Source organism: Mirounga angustirostris, unplaced genomic scaffold (genome assembly GCF_029215605.1).
Source record: "Mirounga angustirostris isolate CCGP_5_RB_7025 unplaced genomic scaffold, mMirAng1.0.hap1 SCAF_5, whole genome shotgun sequence".
Classification (NCBI taxonomy): Eukaryota; Metazoa; Chordata; class Mammalia; order Carnivora; family Phocidae; genus Mirounga; species Mirounga angustirostris.
The window spans coordinates 171,874,896-171,897,371 of NW_026991713.1; the positions used below are offsets into that span (position 1 = coordinate 171,874,896).

The 22,476-nt window shown below is 53.7% G+C and overlaps 1 protein-coding gene across 9 annotated transcripts in view; it reads right to left on the reverse strand.

Moving 5' to 3' along the window:
* Positions 1-22,476, reverse strand: part of CUX1 (cut like homeobox 1) — a 353,404-nt gene that overhangs the window by 16,243 nt on the left and 314,685 nt on the right. For 6 of the 9 annotated variants that reach the window (XM_045875613.3, XM_045875612.3, XM_064593191.1 and 3 more), the window contains 3 exons: positions 21,390-21,578; positions 16,149-16,413; positions 1,667-11,382 (listed from right to left, as the gene is read on the reverse strand). The exons of the other annotated variants lie outside the window; for them this stretch is intronic. In XM_045875613.3, the coding sequence (XP_045731569.2) occupies positions 10,644-11,382; positions 16,149-16,413; positions 21,390-21,578 (1,193 nt within the window). In that variant the 3' untranslated portion in view covers positions 1,667-10,643. Of the gene's footprint in view, positions 1-1,666; positions 11,383-16,148; positions 16,414-21,389; positions 21,579-22,476 lie in introns of those variants that run through there. 9 annotated transcript variants of the gene reach the window in all.

Here is a 22,476-nt window from a genome sequence, read left to right on the forward strand (position 1 = left end):
ACTTTTTTTCCTCTAGCTTACTTCATTGTAAGGATACGGTATATTACACGTATAAATACAAAATATGTGTTCAGCAACTATGTCATGGGTAAGGCTTCGGGTCAACACTAGGCTATTAGTAGTTACGTTTTCGGGGAGTCAAAGGTTATATGCAGATTTTCGACTGTGTCGGGGGTTGGCGCCCCTGACCCCTGTGTTTTTCAAGGGTCAACTGCATGTCATCAGGTGGCCTCAGCCTCTGTATCACCAATCGTATTTCCTGGGGTCATTTTGTTGAGACCCACTTAACTTCAGGGAGACGGAGGCCACACACGGGGAGGCTGAGACTCTGCCTGGACCGGGGACACCAGCCTGTTGGTCGGAGCACAAAACCCTGCTCCCTTCCCTGCCTCGGGAGCTGGCCGTTTACAGAGTCAGGCCTACGGAACCACGTGCGACTATAGTTTTGCTTAATTAAATCTCACTTTAAAAGCACCGGGGGAGACTTTCTGGGTTAGAAGGCTTTGTGCCAAGTGTTCTTTATTTTTATTTTTTCACATTTTATGTTTTAATTTGGTTAACAGATCTTTAATGAGGGGGGCATACCTAAACTAGGCAGCGGAGAAGTAGAACTATGTTAGCAGAGTCAGACTCAGAACAGAGCTGTTGGTTTTATCCTAATTTTATCCTACCCCCTGTGGGGGCAGACATTTGGGGGAGACTGTCCTGTGCTTGCGGGGACTTCTCCCACTGGAGGGAGGATGGCTCAGGCTTCTGTACCACATGTGGGAGCATCACATTCTGAAACCTACAAATTACTGCACATTCTGGAACCTACAAATTACCGCGCAACAAACCAATTCCCCCTGCCCCGTCACACATCGGTGAGAATGGCGATTCTCCTCCAACCTTCTAGATTTCAAAATGAGAAACCTCCTCAGTCAGGAGCATGTGGACCACCTAACAGCCAACTCTGCAGAGCCCCCGAGCACTGGCTGGAGACCCCTTCTCAGGAGCCCGACCATTCCAGAAACCCGCAGACACCGTTTCCTCCTTCCTCTTTCCACTCACGCTTGCTCACGTTACCGGGTACCCTGGGCTTGTCTTTGACATCAGGATTCAGGGACAAAGTGAGAGACGCCACACACCGCCCCCCCGCCCCCAACACACACACACACACACAGAGCAGGCTAGGCCAGGCCACTGGCTGGGTGCGGGCTGCCCTCCAGGGGTACCTGGCCGCGGCCCCCGGGCACCCGAGCCCCACTCAGCGGGGCTGCCACCATCAGCCTGGTGCCTCGCCCAGCACCGTCGGCCACCACCCCCGGTCCTCGCGAGCCTGCGCGACAAGCGATGGTGTTCGCATTTCTCAGACAAGGAAGCGGATGCCAGGAGGGTCAGCATTTCAAGGCTACTCAAACAGTAAGGCCGGCGACAGCAAGCGGAACAGGGACGCAGGCCCGGATGGAGACGCGGTGGAGAGCGGTGCCCAGACCCCCGCACACCCGACCCCGTGCCAGGTCTCTGCTGCCACCTGCCTGGCGGCCCCACGGGACCAGAAGCACCAGCAGGTGGAGGGATGGCTACCTCGGGCATGGCAACTCTTGAGGTGCCCTCTGGACCCAGAATGAGAGTGTTTGCTGCTTCTCCTCAGGCCGGGGCACTTCAAATAAAAACAACCCACGCGTTCTTGTGTTTGTATAAAAGATATTTACTTCAATTATCACACCTAGGGTGCTAGTGAATAATAATAATACATGGTGTGAGTTTCATACAGTGATATTGCTTCTCCATATCATATAGGGACCGTTGTACAGTGCTGAGAACAAACATCGTATGGCTAACCAAGGACCGAAGGGACAACGCCAGGGGCCGACGGGTGCCTCCCCCACCCCCACGCCAGCTGGATCAACTTTTGACTCTTAATGTCGAAAACAAATAGCAAGGAAAAAAAAAATGTTACCAGAGATGGGTCACAGCAACACAACAGAGGCTTCTCGAAGCTATTTGTACAAAAATGACGCCTTTTTTTTTTTGTTGGTTTTCTTTTTTGTTTTTTTTTGTTTTTGTTTTTGGTCAATTGGGTCTCTGTGAGGATTAAAAAAAAAAAGTCTGTGATTGTATTAACAAACGAGCTCTAAAAACATCTAAGACTTAGTGCGTTACAGAAAATATAAAATACTGCTAAAATGTAAAGACACCACGATACACTGGGGGCGGGGGGAGCTGAGCTTATGAAAGGTATTCCGGAAGAAGTCCGCCACTCTGCGAGCGAGCTTGTCTTGTGCGGCGTTAGTAGTCTGGACAGGAGCGTGGCTACCCGCTCTCATGGCAAGTAGTTATTGCACATCGCAAAGAGCTAGGTCTCAGTGGAAAGGGACGCGGGGAAACCCACTTTTCCTTTTTTTTTTTTTTCCCCACTTCTATTTTCCGACCAGTTATTCTCAAATGCTGTAAGAGTTTTTGCATGAATCCTCACGTCTCCAAAATGCACAGCATTTTCTGAGGGGTCTCGGTGGGACAGGAGATGCCCGTTTTCTCAAGGAAAGAGGCAGAAAACGGCTCAAGAGAGAGAAATGCATAGACTAATTCGAGAGAAATGAAAACCCTTTGGTGGGGGGTGCGGGAGGAGGGATGGGGGCGATGATTTCATCGGAGGGCTTTCTTTCAGAGAGACGAGAACAAGATCAGGACCCCCAACGATTTCAGAGAAGGGGAAGAAGTCATGGCACGGAAAGCGAGGCGGGGGTTGGGGGGCCCTCTGGGAGCGGCGGCGAACGGGGCGGCTGTGTGGCCCCACCTGGACCTCGGCCTCGCGGGGCGCCCCCTCCTCCTGGGCCCGGAAGGCCGACCCCACCTCACCTTCACACCTGATTAGCAAGCAACGTGTTCCCCCCACTCCACGCTTCACCACATGAAGGGGGAAAGGGGCTCCCCCACGACCTCCCTGCTGAGGGTCCTCAAGCCGGACTCGGAATCACCGTTGCTTCCCAAGATGGTTCTGACCCAACTTTGTATGCAAGGGAAACAACCACAAGAACGACAAGAAAAGCCAACAAAACAGAGCAACCCACGCGAGCCTTGCAAGAAACTGCTCTCTCCCCCTCGGAAGCCAGGGTCTCGACCAGGCCACTGCGCCCGCTCCGACCAGGCCTCGCTGAAACTTCATGAACCCAGAAGGCTTACCAGAGGCTCTAGGAGGCTTTGGGGAACTGAACTTTGCTTTTCTAAGTCTCTGTAGCTCCTCACACGAGCGTTCTTCAACTCTCTCATTTAACAAGTTGGACGTGTGGAGACGACCAATTTTTGAGCGGCTACTCTGGAGCCAGAGGTCTGATTCTGCTGGAGAAGCCCACTCTGCCCCCCAGTCCAATCCCCAGACCCTTCGGTTCTTTTGGGGTGTGTGTGTGTGGGGGGGGGAGAGGGCAGAAGGCGAAGACAGTAACCACTGGAGTGATAGCAAAAAGCATTTATAGCAACAACACAAAACAACAATACACTCCCGATAAGAACTTAAATGATTAACCTAACAATAAATAGAAGAGGATAGAAATAAACTTTTTTTTTTTCTTCTCAAGGAAACATCCTTTTATAATTATCCTCACGCACACTGGCAGGTCAGTAGCAGTCAATCCATCTCAACAAGAAAAGGTTAAGTGCTGGAAGGGATGGCTGTGTTCTCACCCTCGGGAGGGTTCTTAGCTGCTGAGTCACCCCCCCACCCCGACTCGCCCCCACCCCCCTGCCACCCAGCCAGCGGTTCCTGCCCCGGGGCCTGGGGGCCCTGCACACCTAGCTCGGTGGTCAGCAAGAGGCAAACTGAGAAAGGGGGGGGCTGGGGAGGCCTGTTTTCCCTTCAGTTCATGAACAAACGGAACTACAGTGAACATACTCATCCACAACCTGAATCGTCCTGGTCTAAAGCTTACTTTGAGTTCATTTGGTGTGCAATACATTATCTCTTAAAAATGAAGAAAAAGGATTTCTATTGCACAGAGCTTTTTACACATAGTCATCTACTTAAGTGCTTTCTGTTTAAAGCAAACTACGAAAAAAAAAAAAGGAAAGAAAGCAAAGAAAGCAAGCAAAGCAAAAGATGGAAAAACGAAAAAGGAGAGGAACTTTCAAACAAAAGCAGCCCCGTGCCACTTTTTCAATGCATCTTGCTGAACGGTGTCTGGTTTCACCAACGGAAGTCCCAACGCTTCCGTACACACTGTGCTTCTGATTATTTTCCACAGGGATGTAGCCGTGACATTGGGATATAAGGCACCTTTCCTTTCTGATCACAGAAAGCTTGATACATAGCATATAGCATATTTTGTGGTAGAAAATTAAAGCCTAAACGCTACGGAAATGACAGTAACACAGACAATACCTAACGTCACTGGAGAAACTATAATGACCCATGGAAAGCAACTCAAAGTTATTTTCAAAGGTTCATAACAGGGGGTTGGGGAAGTGCACATTTATGCATAGCCTAATGCCTTTCTCTCGCTAGCCTTTTTTAGGATTCTTCGCCTACAATGCCCAACTTTTAAAGTTAGCATTCCGGAGGAGACTAGGCGCTTTGGAAATGTCTTGTTAAAGCTAAATGTCACTTCATGCAAAAATTAGAATGGAGATACCACCGACAGTGTGGTCACAGTATCTTTGGAGGGGAGGTGGAGGGAGGATGGCAGCAAGGCCTGGGCAGGTGCGGGCGGGTCCCGCAAGTGGGAGAGACTGGGAAGCTGCATTTCCTCCTTCCCTGGGGAGGATGGGGCAGGGAACTCGGGCGGGGCTCATTTCCTGCCCAGCTCACTGCCCTCCTCGCCCCTCCTCTGCCTTCCTGATTCACTCCGAGGGTTTGGGCCTCTGCTTTCAGCACATCTCTAAGGATTCACAGGCTGGATCTTTCTGGAACTTTCCTTGGGAACTTGTTTCCTGGTCGTTTTCAGTGCACCGGGAAACGGAACTCTGTCACATTGGAGGCCCAGGCCACCATTTTGCCACTTGGGGCGGGAGCTCTGCCTTGGGGGTCACGAAGGCTCCCCTGTTGCCACCAAGGCCCACACGAAACCACAAAAGCACTGGGGGGCGGGGGGGATTTCTAACCGCGGTCTTTTCCTGACAAATGCCCAAGCGCCCGATGACGGCACAAATCCTTAGGCTCCCACTTCCAATTCTTTTCCACCAGGAGAACACTCCGGCCACCAGAGAGCGTGGGCCCACGTCTAACCAGCGGCTCTGGGAGCTGGGGTGGTTTTCTGCACTGCGTAGAAACTGGTCTACTCTTGGGAAGAGTCAGATGACTGAAGACTGGGTTTGCGGACAGGAGAACGCCAATTCCTCTCCCGGCCTCGAGACGCTTCCAAAGCAGGTCTCACAGTGGAGCTGAATCATGGCCTCCCTGTGCCAGAGACAAAGACGGAGTTCCCCAACTCTGGGTAGGAATCCTGGGGCAGTGTCCTCACGTGGCCAGTTAGGGGCAGCCCAGGGCAAGGGAAATGGCTCGGACAGATCTTAACAGCTGAGCAGGACAGAGCAAGGCCCTCTGAGGCCCGAGACCGCCCCTGCCTGCAGGGGAAGCAGCCGTCAGAGCGTCAGGGACAGGTGGAAGTCAAGAGAAAATTCCATGTGCCTCACGGAGCACAGCTGCCTGTCCATGTTGTGCTCACAAAGAGAAGAGGGAAGGAAAGCCTGCTCACCAGGCCCAGACATACTCACGAACGCCACGCTTCTAGCACTCTCCGCACCCCCCCCCAGAGCCCACTTGTGCCTCGCGGTTCTGACGGGAATGGGGGGAGGAGTGGCGTCAACTGGGAGCATAGGTTAGTGAGGTAGAAGGGGACAAATGGGGAGGAGGGTGCTGACAGGGAGGCCATCCAGGGAGGGAAGGAAACCTCCTGCCTGAAGGGACGTGGCAAACAGCCCACCATGCTGGCCACGCAGGCCCGAACCTCGCCTTGCTCCATCTCCCCCGCACAGCTGGCTTGCTGGCCTCCCAAAGTGGGGGCTCGAGATGGCTAAGGGCAGACTCTTTGTGTTCACAGGCCTGTCGAGAGGCGCCTGTCACAGTGCATTTAAGGCAATGGCTGTTGTCCCCCAGCTCAAGATGGAGTAAGTCACTAACACCGTTTCACGCTGCGCACATCCCAGAAGGGCGTGCATCTACTCCCCCCGGGCCCCTCCGCTATCTTCAGTGAGGTTTTTCTAAAATGGGAGGGAGGAGAAACATTGCATAGAATGTCAATAGAGTTCATTGATCACCGCTGTGAGCGAGGGCAGGAGTTCCGGAGGAACAAAGAAACCCAGTCCACCTGCCGGGAAGGTACCTGGACTGGGGTGGGGTGGGGGGGGTGGGGTGTGACTCTTCTCCCAGCCTCTCAGGGCAGGACTGGGGCAATGATCTTAGGGCAACGAGCTGAGCTGACGTGCCTCGGGCCAGGGAGGCAGACGAGGGGTTTCCTTCCTCCTAGAGCTGGCCGGCTGGGCCCGGGGGGGTGGGAGTCCATGGGGAGGGTCTCTCACGGCCACAGAGAGCGCAGAGAAACCCTCAACCCAAAGCTCTGTAGCCCTCTGGGTCTGGACCACCAGCCAGCGGACCTGAATGTCCACATCGGACAGGATGGTTTTTAAATGGGGAGAAAACAAAGATGCCAAAAGCAAGGACACTGGGCAGGGAGGCCACAATTGTCATCTTTTTGCCTCAGTCACTCTTACAGACAGAGTGGCCGCGGTCTGATAGTAGTCATACGAGTCAAGATGCTGGCCTTTCCTGGAGACTTCTCCAAGCCTGCATCCCGGGACAGTCTGCTGGCCACGAGCCACCTCGGGTCGTGATGCTCCTCACGCAGTCGGCCCCGAGAATAATCAAGTCAAGCTAGCTGGCTGTGGTAATCCTTTCTAAAGAAGGACAGGCGGGCTGGCGGACAGAAATCACAGACATCCCGACTGATCCAGAAGTTCAAGGTTGGCGGTCACCTGGGAGCCAGGCGGTGGAAGCGAGCGGGCCCAGGTCTGGGACAGAACCCGTGCACCTTCCACCTCAGATACCCCACAAAGGAGGGTGGGTGGGAGCCAAGGGTCAAGAGGCTGAACGTGAACACTGATTTTATTCCTAGCCTCCACTTAGCCAGCTAAGTAATGGCAAAAACCTTAAGTTATGAACACTGCCTCCAATTAACAAAAAGAAGCCATTTAAAATGGTATAATGGAGCTTGTAATTAAGTGTTAGTGTTTTATACGGAACCGTTTTCCCCAGGGGAGAGGTACAAATCAGCTTTTTAAACTGATGGAGCATAAAGAGGAAGAGGTCGGCTGCCTGTGGGAGCTACTGCTTGGAATGCCAGCCAGCTGAAGGGAAGCCCCCCGGAGAGGATGCTGTTCAAGGCACTTGAATATTGCTTATCAAGATGAAAGATCAACCCTTAGACTCAAACTGAGGGGTGCAACGAGGAGGGGGGAACGCTCCCCCCGACCCCCTGAAAGGTTTCTGTTATTTAGTGGCAGCTCTTAGAAGTATTACAGACAGTGAAAGTTTAACACAAAAGATCATCGGGTTGGGATCACAATTAAAAAAAAAAATAAATAGAGAAAAAAAATACAAACACAGAACCGCAAGCAAACTTTAACCAACTGATTGTATCGAGCACCCAGATGTAAGTCTGGCAAAAAAGGGAGAGTGGAAATCAACAAAAACCTAGTTTAAAAAAACAAAACAAAACACAAACAAACCAACAAAACCCAACAAAAAGGACTAAATCGCTTGGAAGAGCCAAAGTGGCTGTTTTAGACTGTTACTATTTGGCCACCAGGATGGCCAAACCTCTACTTTCTCAATTTCCTCGGATTGAACACCTTTGTAAATAACAGTCATGCCTTTAAAACTAAAACACTACCCTTAATATTTCTGGTTAACTCCCTGCTTTTCATTCTAATGAAAATCAGATATTCAGAGATTCATCACACACGATGACAAAATTCCCTCGAGGTTTTCGTGGAGAGGACACCACAGTACTGTCAGGGGCTCTGCTACTCACTGTCCTAGGGGGTCACTAACGCAAACTCGCTCTTCTTAACGCACCTGCATCGAGCCAGATGGTAATCCGTTTCCCCTTAAGCTCCTCCATTTTGAATTCTCTTCTCACTGAACCAGGTATCAAGTTCAGAGATGATACGACCATCAAAAGACAAACAGCCTGCCTCCCAGCCTCCTAGAGCCTTCTGAAAACTTCTTATTCATGAAAAGGCATTGTCTTTAGTGTAGTGACTCTTAAATTTGTGAAAACTTGAACTAAGTGCTGCGGTTGCAGGTTAAAAGACTGTAAATGAACTACATAATTCCTAAAACATCATGCAAGAAATGTGGTTTCACATCTTACAGTCAAAGTCCTACAAGTTAATTAATACAAGCACACTGAGGTGTAATAGCGGGAGCATACCTTGAAAATTATAACTCCCTCCCACCCCCCCCAAATCAAAAAAGGTAATATTAATTAAACTTAAGAAATAATGAATGCACCATTAAAATGCCATCCAAAGATGTTGACCTAAGACAAAGGTTTCAATGATACACAATACGGTCAAAAAGGTTTCAATCAGTAATATACAGTATGACAACTACATCTTGTAAATTATACCCAATACTGCCGGCAGTCTATCCCTCTAAAGAATATTTGCCCCTTTCATCCCTTCCTAACAATCAGATAATAAAATACAGCACCTATAAATAAGCAAAAAAAAATATATATATATACCGAAATCATCTATTGTTAGTTTAAAGATATGGCAATAAAGGAGTCTAAATTAGCAAACTTGTAGAAGCCGTAACTGATAAAACAGCTTATTGAAAAAAGGTGGCAGTAATGCACTCTATGTGTGCACAGGTACTTAAGAAAATACACAGACGTATAAAATTGCACACACGCACACACGCACACTCTCATCCACCTCTATTCTCACGCATATACACATAGACAACAGGAGGAATCAGAGACAAGTTAGACTTCTGATTTGTACTTAGACTGCCCTAGACTGCATAAAAGAACTGTTCCAAGAGGCAGAATGAATGAAGGGCCAATGAATGGTCTGGTCTGGAAGTGAAGAGCAACAACGTTTTGGTGTGAGTGTGGGCCATCTCTACAGGGGTGGGAGCAGAGCCCAGACTGCCACGTTCTCTCTTCTGCAGGGAAGGAAGCTTCCCACGACGTCAACAGTCCTCAGTGCTTGTGGTGGGAAGAGCGGGAGAGAGAGTGCGCGTGCGCGAGAGCCCTGCCCAGGCCCGGGGAGCGGCGGCCCCTGGTGGGGCTCAGTCCATCAGGCGCCCGGGAGAGTGCTGTGCGGTGTGCTGCCTTCTGTGCCCAGGAAAGCCTGCTGCCCACGCGGGCCGGGCCCCTGCGGCCCCCCGACTGCCTGCTGCCACCGCGGCGGCCCACTCTTTCCTCCTTGCTTTACACGCTCGCACGTGTGCAGACGCGCTAACACAGACGTAGACACCATAAATTAAACAGAATGAACGGGGACATGCTACAGTTCTAACTTGTCTCCTAAACCTCCGAGATATGAGGTCTGATCAGCGTGCTCTGCGGTTAGAGGTTAAAAAGCAGATTATAAAATACCTAGATTCGGATCTTTTCTTTTTGTCCTGATTTGGCCTAGAATGGAGTGTATTAAACAGACCCTGGCCAGCAAAAGCCCAGAGTCAGTTAAAGCTATGGATCAATGTGCACTACATGTCAGGATTCTATTCACGTACAAGAAAACACTACGTCAGCTACCACAAAATCAGATAGTTTCCTGATGTGACTTTTCTTTTTGTTAAAAAATATGTGGAGTAAATGTGTTTTATTTTAATTCAAAGTTTCAAACGAGAAGATTCTTTACTTGAAAATATTTAGGAATCCAAACTAGTGTGTTTAGAGTCGGTTTGACTGTGCAATCTCTTAGTGGCAACTGAACAGCTACAAAAACTTTCTTTTTTAATTTTTCTGAAAAATCCCCCCTCCCCCCCTTTTTTTTCCTGGTTTAAGAAGATAATAGTGTATTATCGCTCTGAAGCCATTAGATGGCAGATAAAAAGCCCCCTTTTAATATGTGGGTTTGATTTTTTTTTTTTTTTTAAAGCCCACACGAAAGAGGAGGGCGCAAGGCAAAGCTGTAAGAGTTATTCCAGAACCTGTGGAAATCACTTAGGGCAATAAAAAAAACACTTCAGGGTACAAAAAAGCTCGACTACACATTTCCGTTTTCTTCCTTGAAAACACGACATAGATTGGGCTTAATGCTCCTTTGTTTTCTATATGCACCTTGGCCTATGGCGATTTTGCCCTGTGGCCCGCAGGGCGGTAAGTGCGCAACACGGTCCAGGCCGCGGAGTCGGCGCCCGCCCCTCTGCCCAGCCCCTCTGCCCAGCCCGGCCCGGCCCGGCCCGGCTCGGCGCGGCTCGGCCCGGCTCGGCCCGGCTCGGCCGGACTCGGCCCGGCTCGGCCGCACTCGGCCCGGCTCGGCCGCACTCGGCCCAGCTCGGCCGCACTCGGCTCGGCCTGGTTCGGCCCAGCTCGGCCCAAACTCGGCCCGGCTCGGCGAGACTCGGCTCGGCCCAGCTCGGCGAGACTCGGCCCGGCTCGGCCCGGCTCGGCCCGGCTCGGCTCGGCTCGGCGGGACGGGCGGGCGGCGCCCTCTCAGAACTCCCATTCGATGGGCTCCTCCCGGCTGGCGGCCTTCTCCAGGCGGTGGATTATGCTGTTCAAGTTCGCGGCCTTCTTCTTCCTCAAGGGGTTGTCTCGAGAGTCCCTGGCGCCCGCCGCCTCCGGGAGGCCGAAGAGGCTCTGCAGCGAGCTGGCCCTGCGGGCGGCCGCCGGCGCGCTGGTGCTTGGCAAAGCGGAACTCCTGTCGGCGCCGTCCCGGGCCCGGCAGGGGCCCTCCGCCGGCGGGGCGGCTGAGGTAGCGGCGTCCTCCCCGGCCGCGGGGGCGGCGGCGGCGGCGGCGGCGGCGGCGGCGGCGGCGGGGTTTGGCACGGGCCCCGGGCCGTCGGCGGGGCCCTCGGGCGGCGGCGGCGGCGGCGGGGGCGGCGGGGGCGCCCGGGGCCGGCCCTCGTCGTCGGCGTCGTCCGGGGCTGGGGCCCCCGAGGGCGGCGGCTGCTGCGCCTTCTCCGCCGGCCTGGGCGCCTCCTCCCGCTCCTCCGGGGCCGCGGCCGCCTCGGCCGGCCCTCCCTGAGACTTGGCGGCGGCCGCGGGGCCGCTCGACTCCTCGGCGTCCGCGGCGCCCGGGCCCTCGGCGGCCTCCACGCCGTCGCAGCTGTCGCCCTCCGAGCTGGGCGCCGCCCGGCTGCTTCGGGCCGACGGGGAGTCGCTGGCCCCGGCCTGGCCCTGGCTCCCGGCCTGAATCTCCTCAATGAACAGTTCTCTGCGGATCCGAGACCTGCGAGACACAAGGGGGGGGGGTGACGTGAGCGGGGCCGCTGGGCGGGGGGGGGGTCTGTCACCCCAGCCCCCAGCCCCGCCGGTTCCCAGACTCCGTGCCTTTGCCTGAGTCGTCCCTTGGGTGGCTGCCAGCCCCCTCTTCCCCACGAGGACGGCGCGCCAGTGTGACTCGTTTAATGGCGCGCTCCCACCACCCCCGCCCCGCCCCGCCCCGCCCCGCCCCCAGCAGGTTGTGGATGGCGGGGTCCCGTTCTCTGCACGCCCCGGGCCGGGCACGGTGCTTGGCACACAGTCATACACGCTGCCTGAACTGACAGCTGGAAATGCAGGATGGGTGCGAACCACCGCTTCCGCAGCAGGACTTGGAGAGAGAACCAACACTCATTGCCCAAAGCGAGAGACTTCAGCGTCGCGCTCTGAGCCACAGGTCAGGGGTCAGGGCCCTGGCAGGGTTCCACGCAGTTATGTTTCAACCAGTCCCTCCCCTAAGAGGAGAAGACCGGGGACGGGTCACTTTTGATCAAGCAGGAAGGAGACCAAATACGCGCTCCGACACATCAAGCATGTTGTAATCAAGCAGAGAGTTCCCCCTAGCGGGGAACGTGTGCTCCCTTACTTCGTTGGGTCTGAGGGAAACAGCTACGGACGGGCCCAGGCCTCCCCTGTTTTGGGGCCCTTGGTGACATCAAGAAAGGGCTCTTGTTAAGCCTGTTTAGAATTTCTCCTTCCATCTGCTCACAGCACTAGGCTCAGTCAGAACTCCCTCTACATGGTCATTCCAAGGAGCTGAAAAGCCTCTGATCAATGTGCCAACTGTTAGTGGCATCCTCAGGTAAACTGGCACGAAGCCCACTGTCTTGCAGAAACTGGGCCTGCCGAAAGCCCTTGGGTTAGGCATGCACTACAAATATTTTCTGCAGTACACAGCCCCCAACAGAGGTAACATGTTTCGAGAGCCCACTATATGCCAGGCCTTGGGTTGGATGTGGGGAGTGCTGAAGCCAGGGAGAAAGTGGTCTAGAGTGTCCGAACCCTTGGGGGTGGTTATGTGTTCACACTGTTATTTGCTCCCTGCACAGTCTGAGCCCTGTCCCTTGTCCTGAGGATGGTTTCTGAGGGAGAGCTACAGGGTGAGGTCCTAAAGCGCCCCCCACCCCCTGAAGTTGCCTGGGGTAACAGAAGACTCTCTCCTCCTTCTCTGGGGCTACCATGAGGGCCTGGGAAATGCAAGCCTTTGTCAATAGGCTACTGGACACTCCGCTGTGAGAGGGCAAGCCTACTCTGAGGCCTTTCAAGCCCCTCGGCAGCCAAGAATGCCAGTTGGGGCCAACACCTAATCCCCATCCCACCCTGGCTGGGGAGGTGGGAGGCTAGACCGGCAGGCCACAGGTCTACCAGGTACTAACTGAGTCCCAGGGGCAGACTGGCCCAGAACAGAGCTTTATGGAACCAGGCCAACCTGGGTTTGAAATCTGGCTTTGTAAACTTATTAGCTATACAGCTTGGAAAAAAGGGCCTGAACAGTTTTGAGCTTCAGATTCTTATCTGAAAAATGTGGAGAATAGCATCTTCCTTGCAGAGATGTTAAGAATAAAATATTAATGTACAATACAGGACACAAAGTAGACCCAGAAAAAAAGGGCTGTTCAGACCCTCCATCTGCCTTCTGAATGACAGAATCCCTGTTGTTAGGTGCTAAGGCTGAGGTAAAAGGGCTGGGGGGAGGGAAGGGACAACTTCATGCCTGGGGCCTGGCATCCTGGCTGCCACCCTCGGCAGCTCATCCGAGGATCTAATGAGATGACACATCTGTAATGCTCCTGGCTCAGTGCCTGGCACATACCATATGCTCAACCGACAGGAGACATCATCGTTCTTAGTCTAGATTTGTCTCCACGTCCATGAAAAATATTACCTTCTGATCTAGAAAGATCAGGTCCCAGGAGCAGATCTGGTTTTCAAACAAGTCACACAAGGTTCGCAGGATGCCATGGTATTTAGGGCTTGGAAGAGTTTCTATAGGGTGGACCTGTTCTAGGAGGAGACCCGGTGTCCTGTGCTAGGTAGTCTGTTCTGGCATTCCAGGCCCTAAGATACCTGGTCACCCTAAGATACTTGTACTTCCCTGAGGGTGAAAAGATAAGAGGAAGTAAGATTGTATTTTTTTGATGGGGCTAAAAATTGATCCCCCCTTCCCCATTACTCCCTGTGGGGTCTGGTGGGGCAGGAGAAAAAAAAAAAAATCTACTTCTCCTGTCTAACTCCCACAGAATGTAAGAAACTCTCTCCTCCCTGAGGAATTCAGTGCATGTGTGCCAGTCCTTACATGAAGCTCTGGAGGGTCTACCAGGCTAAGTTGGTCTCCGTCGGAAGCATTTAGTTGGAAGAGCTAAAGCCATGGAGGGAGCACTCACTCTCTGCTCTGCATTGTGCCTCCTGGGTGACCAAGGGACTTCAATACTTTGGGCTTTATGCCAATTCTGAATGACCTAGTGTTCACTTCTCATCTGACCTATTTTGTCGTTTATAAAATTCTTTTCAGGGGCGCCTGGGTGGCTCAGTCGGTTAAGCATCTGCCTTCGGCTCAGGTCATGATCCCAGGGTCCTGGGATCGAGCCCCGCATCAGGGGAGCAGGGGAGCCTGCTTCTCCCTTTTCCCTGCTTGTGCTCTTTTTCAAATAAAATCTTAAAAAAAAAAAAAAATTTCTTTTCAGTTCTTTGTTCAAGACCCTGCACATCTCACACCTCTTCCAGGATATTTTTCCAGATCTCTGCAGCTGAAACAAATCTGCCCTTGGTTCTTCCATTTGTCTTAGCCCAGCCTGCTTTGTTGTGGTTAATTTTGAAAGAAAACATTTACTGAGCATCTACTCTAGATCTGGATCTGAGCTCCTCTGCTAAGTTTTGAGGTTCTATTGCTCCTCCTCCTTCTCTTCCCCTTCTCTCTTTACTTTTGTTGTATATGGTTGAATTTGCTCATGCTAAATGCACACATAGGGACTCTCCAGTGAGCGGCTGACCACCTGTGATGGGCTGGGCATTCCCATGGTTGTCAGCAAGATGAGTTGACAGAAGCTGAGAAACCTGGAGAGCGCTTGCCCTGGCCAGGAGGCAGTGACCGCCATTCAGTTGAGGCCTGTAGATGAGATCTGGGGAAAAAGGTGACCCCAGCGGGACCAGAGGAAATGGTTTCTCGAGATGCTTTGTATAATTGGTAGCAACTTTACTCAGATAGTCATCTCGAGTTACCACACTTAAATGGACACAGCCTGCAGAAGACTCGAAAGTACATATTCAAATGCACCTCTGTGTCTAGAAAGTGAAAATGGGATTGCACAACACCTGGCGGGGGTGGGGCTGCTCTGGGGAACCTCTGCCCAGGTTCCCATTCATTCTCCTTCATTTCCCTTGACTACTGTTCTTGAAGTCTCCTTCCTTGTAGAGGGAGCTCCATTATCGCATCTGCTAGCCTCGCTCTGCCTCTGGTTTTAGCTCATCTGTAAATTTAGGATGAGTAAGCTGGTGGTGCTCAGCTCGTGTACTTTCTTTGCCCTCACAGGGGCCAGCCCGCGCATGGGGATGGATAAACTTGCCTGGTTCCAGGGGGTCAGGCAGCAGGGCTGTTTGTTCTCACACTAAGCTACAAATGCGAACTTAGCTTTCATCAGCAGTCAAGGTATTATTTCGGGTCCCATCTAATATTTTAAAACCTCCCACTTTGCTCAGCACTGGGGGGTGGGGTGGGGTTGCCGGGCCACTTGGGAAACTGCAGCGGAGCCTAACAGGTAAGGCAGGGTCCAGTCGGAGACACAACTCCCTGCGGCCCCCGGCTATCTAGGATATTCTGCTGCCCACAACTTGTCTGAGGCAAGTAACCAGGAGGGCTCCGCCTGCACTGGCTACGTGTGTGTACTTGTCACCTGGGTAGGACCAGGAGCACCTGCCCCAGTCCTGTTGAGCCCTAGAGAAAAGGACGTTCTAATGAGAACGAGCAACTGACGGTCACTTCCAGGGCATTAAAGAAGAAGGCATGCCCATCAGGCCACTGGGGTGTCCTGGTTTCTAGCAGAGGAAGTCTGGATTACAGCTATGGTCAACAAGCCATTATGTGTCCCAGTGGATTTTCATGAGCTCATCCAAACATTTTACTCCAGTCCGCTTCATTCTATGGGAGAGCACTAGGCCCTTCCGCCTCGGTCAGTTACTTAACCCCTCGGAGTGTTAGGTTTTCCACCTGTAAAATGCAGGTAGAACTCTGTCCCTTATATGATTGTGAAGATCAAGTGGGACGGTGCTGATTAACACACTTGGCTCGGTGTCTGGAGATCTAGTAGATGCTCAATAAATCTTCATTAACTTGACTCAATTTATTTAACTACAAAACTAATCAAACTCATTTGGAAGATAATGCTGTACAAGACCCCTCGGGTCTCCACGAAGAAACCTTCGCTGCTATGGAGCCACGGATGCCTACGTTCTCTCTTACTAAGTGATAACTGTCTTCCTGGCCACAGCAGACGTGGAGTGTCTCTAACCACGTGACCCTGCATCTTGGGAGTTAATAACTCCAATGAAACGTAAAAAGCCAACTAACCGACCAAACACCAAGCTTTTAGTCCCCAGCCGGCCAGGGCCAAGTCCCCAGACCACCATCCCTGTGCAGTGTTCATGGCCACCGTGTGCGGGACAGACCAGCCGCTTCGCAAGGGCTGATGGTGCGCGCTCTCGGAGCCCTGATTTCCTGGGCCGAGAGCCGGACCGTACCTGTAATTGTGGAACCAGTTGATGACGGTGCTGGTTTTCAAGTTGAGCTGGGTGGCGAGTTCTTCGATGGTTTTTGGTGACGGGTATGGCTTTTGCTGATAAGCTCGTTTCAGAGCCTCTTTCTCTTCAGGAGCCAGCACCACTCGGGGTTTCTTTAGCTGGTGCTGGGGCTGGGGGCTGGCGCCCTGGCTGTAGTCAATGCCAACGGAGGGGGGCTCGCAGGGCTGGCTGTCGCTGACTGAGCTGTGCCGTCGCTTCATGTATGCTGAGGGAGGGAGAGAGATCGGACTGAGCTGCAGGCCCCACTGGGAGATCCGCCCAAGCCCCCGGCCCCCCAGAGCGCCACGGAGCCCCGTTGGCTCACAGTGACTTTTGTGTAGATCGTGGTAGCTGGCTGTTCTGCCCTGCTCTTCCAAAGAGCATCTCAAAACACTTGGACTAGAACCATTCGGAAACCCAGCACACACTCATCAAGGACCCGCTCGGCTGTACTGCCAGGTCGCCGGCTGTCCCTGCCGAACGGCTTCGTGGGGCATGCAGGGAAGTGTACAGGTGGCCCCCGTAGAGCGCAGTGGGGGAGGCAAGCACGGGGGATCATGGAGGGAGGCACTAAGGGAGCACCTGGGGAGGGCTCAAGGGAGGCTTCCCAGGAGAATCTTGAAGGCCAAGGAGTGATTAACCAGAAAAAATAGGTGATGAGGTAGAAGATGGTAAGAGGCTGTTCCAAAAAGTGGGACAAGCGTGTGCAAAGACCCAGGGGCACGAGACGGCACAGTTCCAGAGTGTGTGTGCGTGCGCGCGTACGTGCACAAGGGGTGTGGAGGGGGACGCAGGAGCTGGAGAGACAGGCAGGGTCTGGGTAGGCCGGAAGTTTGGACTTGACCCTAAATGCAGTAGGAAGAAATGAAGAGGCTTTTTAGTTAGAGGGCTGGTATGAGCAGCTATACACGTTTTGGAAAGACTGCTCTGGCTGCAGCTGAGGACGGACTGGATGGGAGGACCGGCAGGAGGGCCCTCAGTTAGGAGGTAAGAATGATAAAGATCGGAACTGGGGAGGTGGCGGAGGGGTTGGAGGAAAGCCGAGGGCGTGGAGGTGGTAGGGGCCAGAGCTGACAGGACTGGGGGACAGATTCCTGAGGGACTGAGGAGAGGAGAGTGGAGGAGCCCCCTGGTCTCATGCTGCGAGATGAGGGGGGGCGCCAGTGTCTCTGGGTTGCCCCCATGGAGATGTCCTGAAGGCAGCGGGACTGGTAGGTAGGCGGCTCAGAAGAACGGTCTGGGCTAGAGAGAAGAATTTTGGACCACTGGGACAGAAACTATGGTTGCAGTCTATGCCGTCGAGGAGAAAGACCAGGGCTGAGAATGGAACCCTGTGGCACACCCACGGGCAGAGGTAACCCCGGAAAGAAGCAGGTATGAGGGATCCAGAGACGGGAGGAAAACCAGGAGACAACAGTGGGAGCAAAGGGATGAGTGAGGAGAGCCGATCAACAGCATGCAGAGAGTCTGATGAGCCCCCAGGAGGCTCTCTGGCTTTAGCGGTTAGGACAGCACTGGGGACCGCGGTGAACAGGTGCAGTGTCGCTGTGGGAGAAGCCAGGTGGCAGTAGGCAGAGTACTCAACGGGAGGTGAGGAGGTGAAGGCAGTGAGCACGAGTTCTTACGTTAAGACGCCCAAATGTAAAAGAACAGCGAGAGACAGGATGGCTTCTAGAAGGGAAATCCAGGGCTGAGGGCGGATTTAAAGATGAGAGTGAGCTGACAGTGTTTCCACAGCTGAGGGGAGAGAGCTGGTGGTACAGGTGAGAGAGAGAATCACCGCAGGTGCCGCGGGAGGCAGGACGGGAGGGGGCGGGGGCTGGAGGTGCAGACAAGCTGACAGGGACTGAGGTGGGAAAGCTGGGGGCCTGCGTTCTCCTGAAGGAGGAGGGAGGCAGGAGCAGAGGTGATCTGAAGTGATGGGGACGGAGTCTTGAGCGGGGTGAAGGGGGGGGCGGGGGTGGGGAGAAGAGCAGGGGACCCCGCTGAAGCTGGAGCCCCAAATCTGAGGCAGCTCCAACCCACGTAGAGCTGGGATGCTCAGGTCCCAGAAGCCAAGGAGGATGGGTGGAGAGAGCCAGCGGAGCACTAATCCAGGGCTGGGATTTGCAGGGGGACGGGAATGGGAAGGTGGAGAGAGAGAAGTCCGTCTCGGACGATGGCAGAGCATCCTGGAGTGATGGATCAAGGAGTCTGGGATGTTGGCGGAAGGAGGCAAGGGCACCAGATGGCAAAATGATGGGGCAAAGCATGGGACCCCAACCCTAACCCTAACCTCTCCAGCAAATGAGTCCTCCACGGTGAGCTTTCTAGCGGGTTAGCTTGGAATCTAGTCTGAAAACCCCTTAAAACTTCTTAAAACGGATGGAAGATGGGACGTAACATTACGTAATTCAAGCAGCAGGTGGGGAGGAAGAGCGGCTGTAGCAGTAAAGCCAACCTCTGTCGAGCGATCCTCCCAGGGATGCCCCGCGAGAGGGACCAGGACCGTCCTGGTGTACAGATGGAGACCGAAGGCCAGGGTCACACAGCTGGTACGTCTGACCCACGTCTGCTCTGTCCTGCCTGATGGTGGCCAGCGCCCCAGCCCTGTGGCAGCCCTCACATTCGGGTCACAAATAAACGTCACGGGAGAGGACTGTGGGTGGTCAGAGGAGCCCACGAGCTAGCCCAGGCGGTGCGTGCGTGCGTTGCGTGAGTGCGTCTGGGGGCCGGGGGCTGTGTGAACAGGTTGGTTCAAGGGCCATCTCATAAAGGGACAGAAAACAGAAGGCAGACCAGGGTGGACACAAAATGTTCAGAGGAAAGGAAGAAGGAAGGAGAGCAGTAAAACATTCGAGCTAACGGGAGAAGCACGCAAAGCTTTCGTTCGGGAAGAGAAGGAAGCAGAGAGCACGTGGGATCACCCAGTGCGGTCTAGACTGGGAGCACGATGGGCTTTCATCTATTTTAAAGGAACCCAACTTATTTTAAAAACTCATTTGCTGAGCAGTTATGTGTGCTGGTTGCTACGCTCGGCATGTTCTTTCTGATGCTCCAACCTGGAGAAGTTCACAGGAGCGGCCTCATTCTACAGAGGCAGAAACTTAGGCCAGGCAGTGACTTAACTAACTTGCCATTTTAGGATTATATCTAGGAACACCGTGGAGAAGGCAAATCTTCCCCCAAAGAGAATGAATAGGATACAGCCAGTGGCCAGAAAGAACCCAGCCCAGTGTGTCCAGCTGGCCGCTCCCATCGGGCGGACATCACGGGCAGCGCTGTGCTCTGGCTCACCCACTGGTGTGTCTGGGGAAGGCTCCTCGAGTGAGCATCCCTGCTAGAGGGAGGGAGAAGACAGTGGGCCCACAGCTGCTTTTAGGGACCTTGGGATGGATGTGAGGAGGGGCCTGGGCCCGGCGGAAACAGTAACTCTTCTGAAACACAAGATGGCGCCCAGAGCCCGTGCTGAAGGAGCGGAGGCCTAGGAAGCCCCCAAAGATCTACTTGTGGGGGCAAGGGTCCTTTTCTAGTGGCCTCCAAGGACAAACAGACCAGGGGGTGACAGAACCAGGGCTGTCCCTCTCCTGATGCCTGCAGCCATGGGGGGCTGCTTAGGGGGTGGCCTCGGAGGGCTGGCCGGGGGGGCTCCCAGGGAGCTCAAGGAGGCAGGCACTGCCTTTTGCCAGTGTGCAGAAAGTTTTCACATTGCTTGGGTGGGCACTGATAACCGCTGAAACTCGGTAATGGATGTACTGGGTTCATGGTACCATTCTGCTTTTTGGTTTGAAATTTCCCAAGGTAGAAAGTTAAAAAACTTTTGGGGGTTATGTGGCACCAGGCATCTGTGGCCGCCCAAAGGGCTGTGGACTGTGTCAGGGCCTTGGTCTGCACCCCGGAGGGCAGGCCGGAGTCCACCGGAGGGCCCTGCGTGCAGTGGAAGGCCGCTGCGTGGGCCCAGGTCCCAGGGTGGCAGGCTCCGGGCACAAGGGAGCACAACACACATCAGAAGCACCGGCTCCAGAGTCGGCCGGCCTGTGATTCTGGATTCCTGCTCCCTCCTTCCTCCTTCTGCCAGTGGTTGATATCAGGCAAGTCTCATAACGCCAGAGCCCCATCTTTCCTGGAGAATGCGCCTACACTGGACAGAGCTGGGCGGGGGGGGGGGGACTGTGTGAGGTCTCAGCACAGCACCTGGTGAACAGGAGGCCTGACCCCACGGAGCTCTCGGAGGAGACACCAGAGATGCTCACTTCCTCCTGGAGCTCTGGCCCTTGCCCTGGCTGGGTGACAAACGTGCCACCAGGCCGGCCGTGAGCAGCAGGCTCTCTTGGTGAACTCAGAGGATGTAGGCCCGGGCTCCGTGCCCAGCCCCTGGCTCAGACACGCCCCGGCCACACAGGCGCGTGGTGCCTCGCCTCCACATCTAAGGGATTCTGATTCGGCCACTTCGTGAGCTTACAGCACTGTGCCCTCTGAGGGGAGGACCCACGAGCGAGGAGCCGCAGGTAGGAGTGCAAATGAGGGGACAGAGCAGACATTACTTTGCACCACCAAGGTGCCCGAAGAAGGCTGGTCAGCATTCGAGAGGGCTCCAGATGCATATAGAAAGAAGAGCCGCACTTGGCCCTCAAGGGGGCTGAGGCCTGCAGAGCCCCACAGACCATAAAGTAACAGCGAGAGAGACCTGCTCTGGCAGGAATTCGCTCTTCTGTTTTCCAGGCTGGGTGACCTTAATGAAGGTGCCCAACTTCTCTAAACCCAAGTTTTCTTATCTACAAATGTGTTTATGAATGATCTCGCCAATAAGATACGATACGGAGGGCCCTGGCACGTGAAACACGTGCACGAGACGAACTGCCCCATGGACCTGCCAAGACAAAGACAATATACAAATGGGCCACCACCACCGAGTGCTGTGATGTTCACCTCTTGGTGGCCTTACAAGAAGAAAAAGGGTACAGTGACCACCAGGGCGACTGTAAGGAACTGTCCGGGTGCCCCCCAATGCCAAAATATATTTTGGGTTCAGTCTGCTGGGGAGAAAAAGTCACAAATCTTCCCAGGCCTCGTAGGTCCTCGTCAGTTGATGATTGTCAAAAATCCCTTTGCCCTGCCTGACCACAGATCAATGTCTCTCACCAGCTCTGCACATAGGCTTCAAAAGAAACGGCGCATTCGTAGATGAGAAGGCAACTGGCCAGAGTGGGCGGTGGGGCTTACCTTTCTTTTCCATGCGTTTCATGTCCATCAGCTTCTCCACGTTGTTGGGGTCATTCAGCCATAGCTGCATACGGACAAAGGGCTCCCGTCCCTTCAGACTGAGCTTGTGCCAGGGCTTTGGGCGAGCAAGGAGATCGGAGACGGAGCCTTGGGTGAGCCCTAAGATGGTCTCCCCAAATAAGCGCTGACCTGGTGAGAAAACAGAACCGAGAGAGACATTACGACGGAGACCGAGGGATCTGGAAGGACAAGTATGAGCCAACGTTAAAGTCAGACACGGGGTCTGAAACCCTGGAGTCTGGCCAGCCGGGGGCTGCCTCGGAGCAAGCACTTTCTAGAAGCATTTCTTCAGGGGCGCCCTGGGTGGCTCAGTTGGTTAAGGGGCTGACTCTTGGTTTTGGTTTAGGTCGTGATCTCGAGGTTGTGGGATGGAGCCCCATGGTGGGCTCTGCACTCGGTGCGGAGTCTGCTTGAGAGTCTCTCTCCTCCCTCTCTCTCCTGCTCACGCATGCTCTCTAATAAATAAAATCTTTTTTTTTTAAAAAGCATTTCTTCAACCAGACTTGTGACAAACTCCACTGATGATGGAGTCAGTATTACTCCTGCATTCTGTGGGCACACGACAACGTTTCTCTCAAAAAAGCCTCCAGGCTTTGGATGTACTGAGGCCTGGATAACACACCTGCGGCGCTTATCAGAGGTGGTTAATCCCTCACCCAAGCTCGGGAGGTTAAGTAGCACACGGGGAGCCCTCTCTTATACAACCTCAAACCACAGGGCTGTCTGGCTCCTTTCACGATTAGCAAGGTTATCCGGTCTTGCTGAGAAAACAGGCCACTTGACCCAAGGTCACAGCAGGAAAGAGAAGGAGAAAGAGCCCCTCAGCTCTGTTTTTCTGAAAAGCAGGCCATTTCCAATTCTAAAGTCTATTCCCGCAGTCTAAGCTGCCTCTGCTGACTGGAGCTCAAAGGGGATCAAAACCCCTTCCTCGATGCCTTTTCTCCGAGACCGTGGTGGGCAGCCTGCTCCCCAGGCTGATCAGAGGGAATTCTGCTCTGGAGAGCAGAGCGGCCCCAGGTTGGCCATG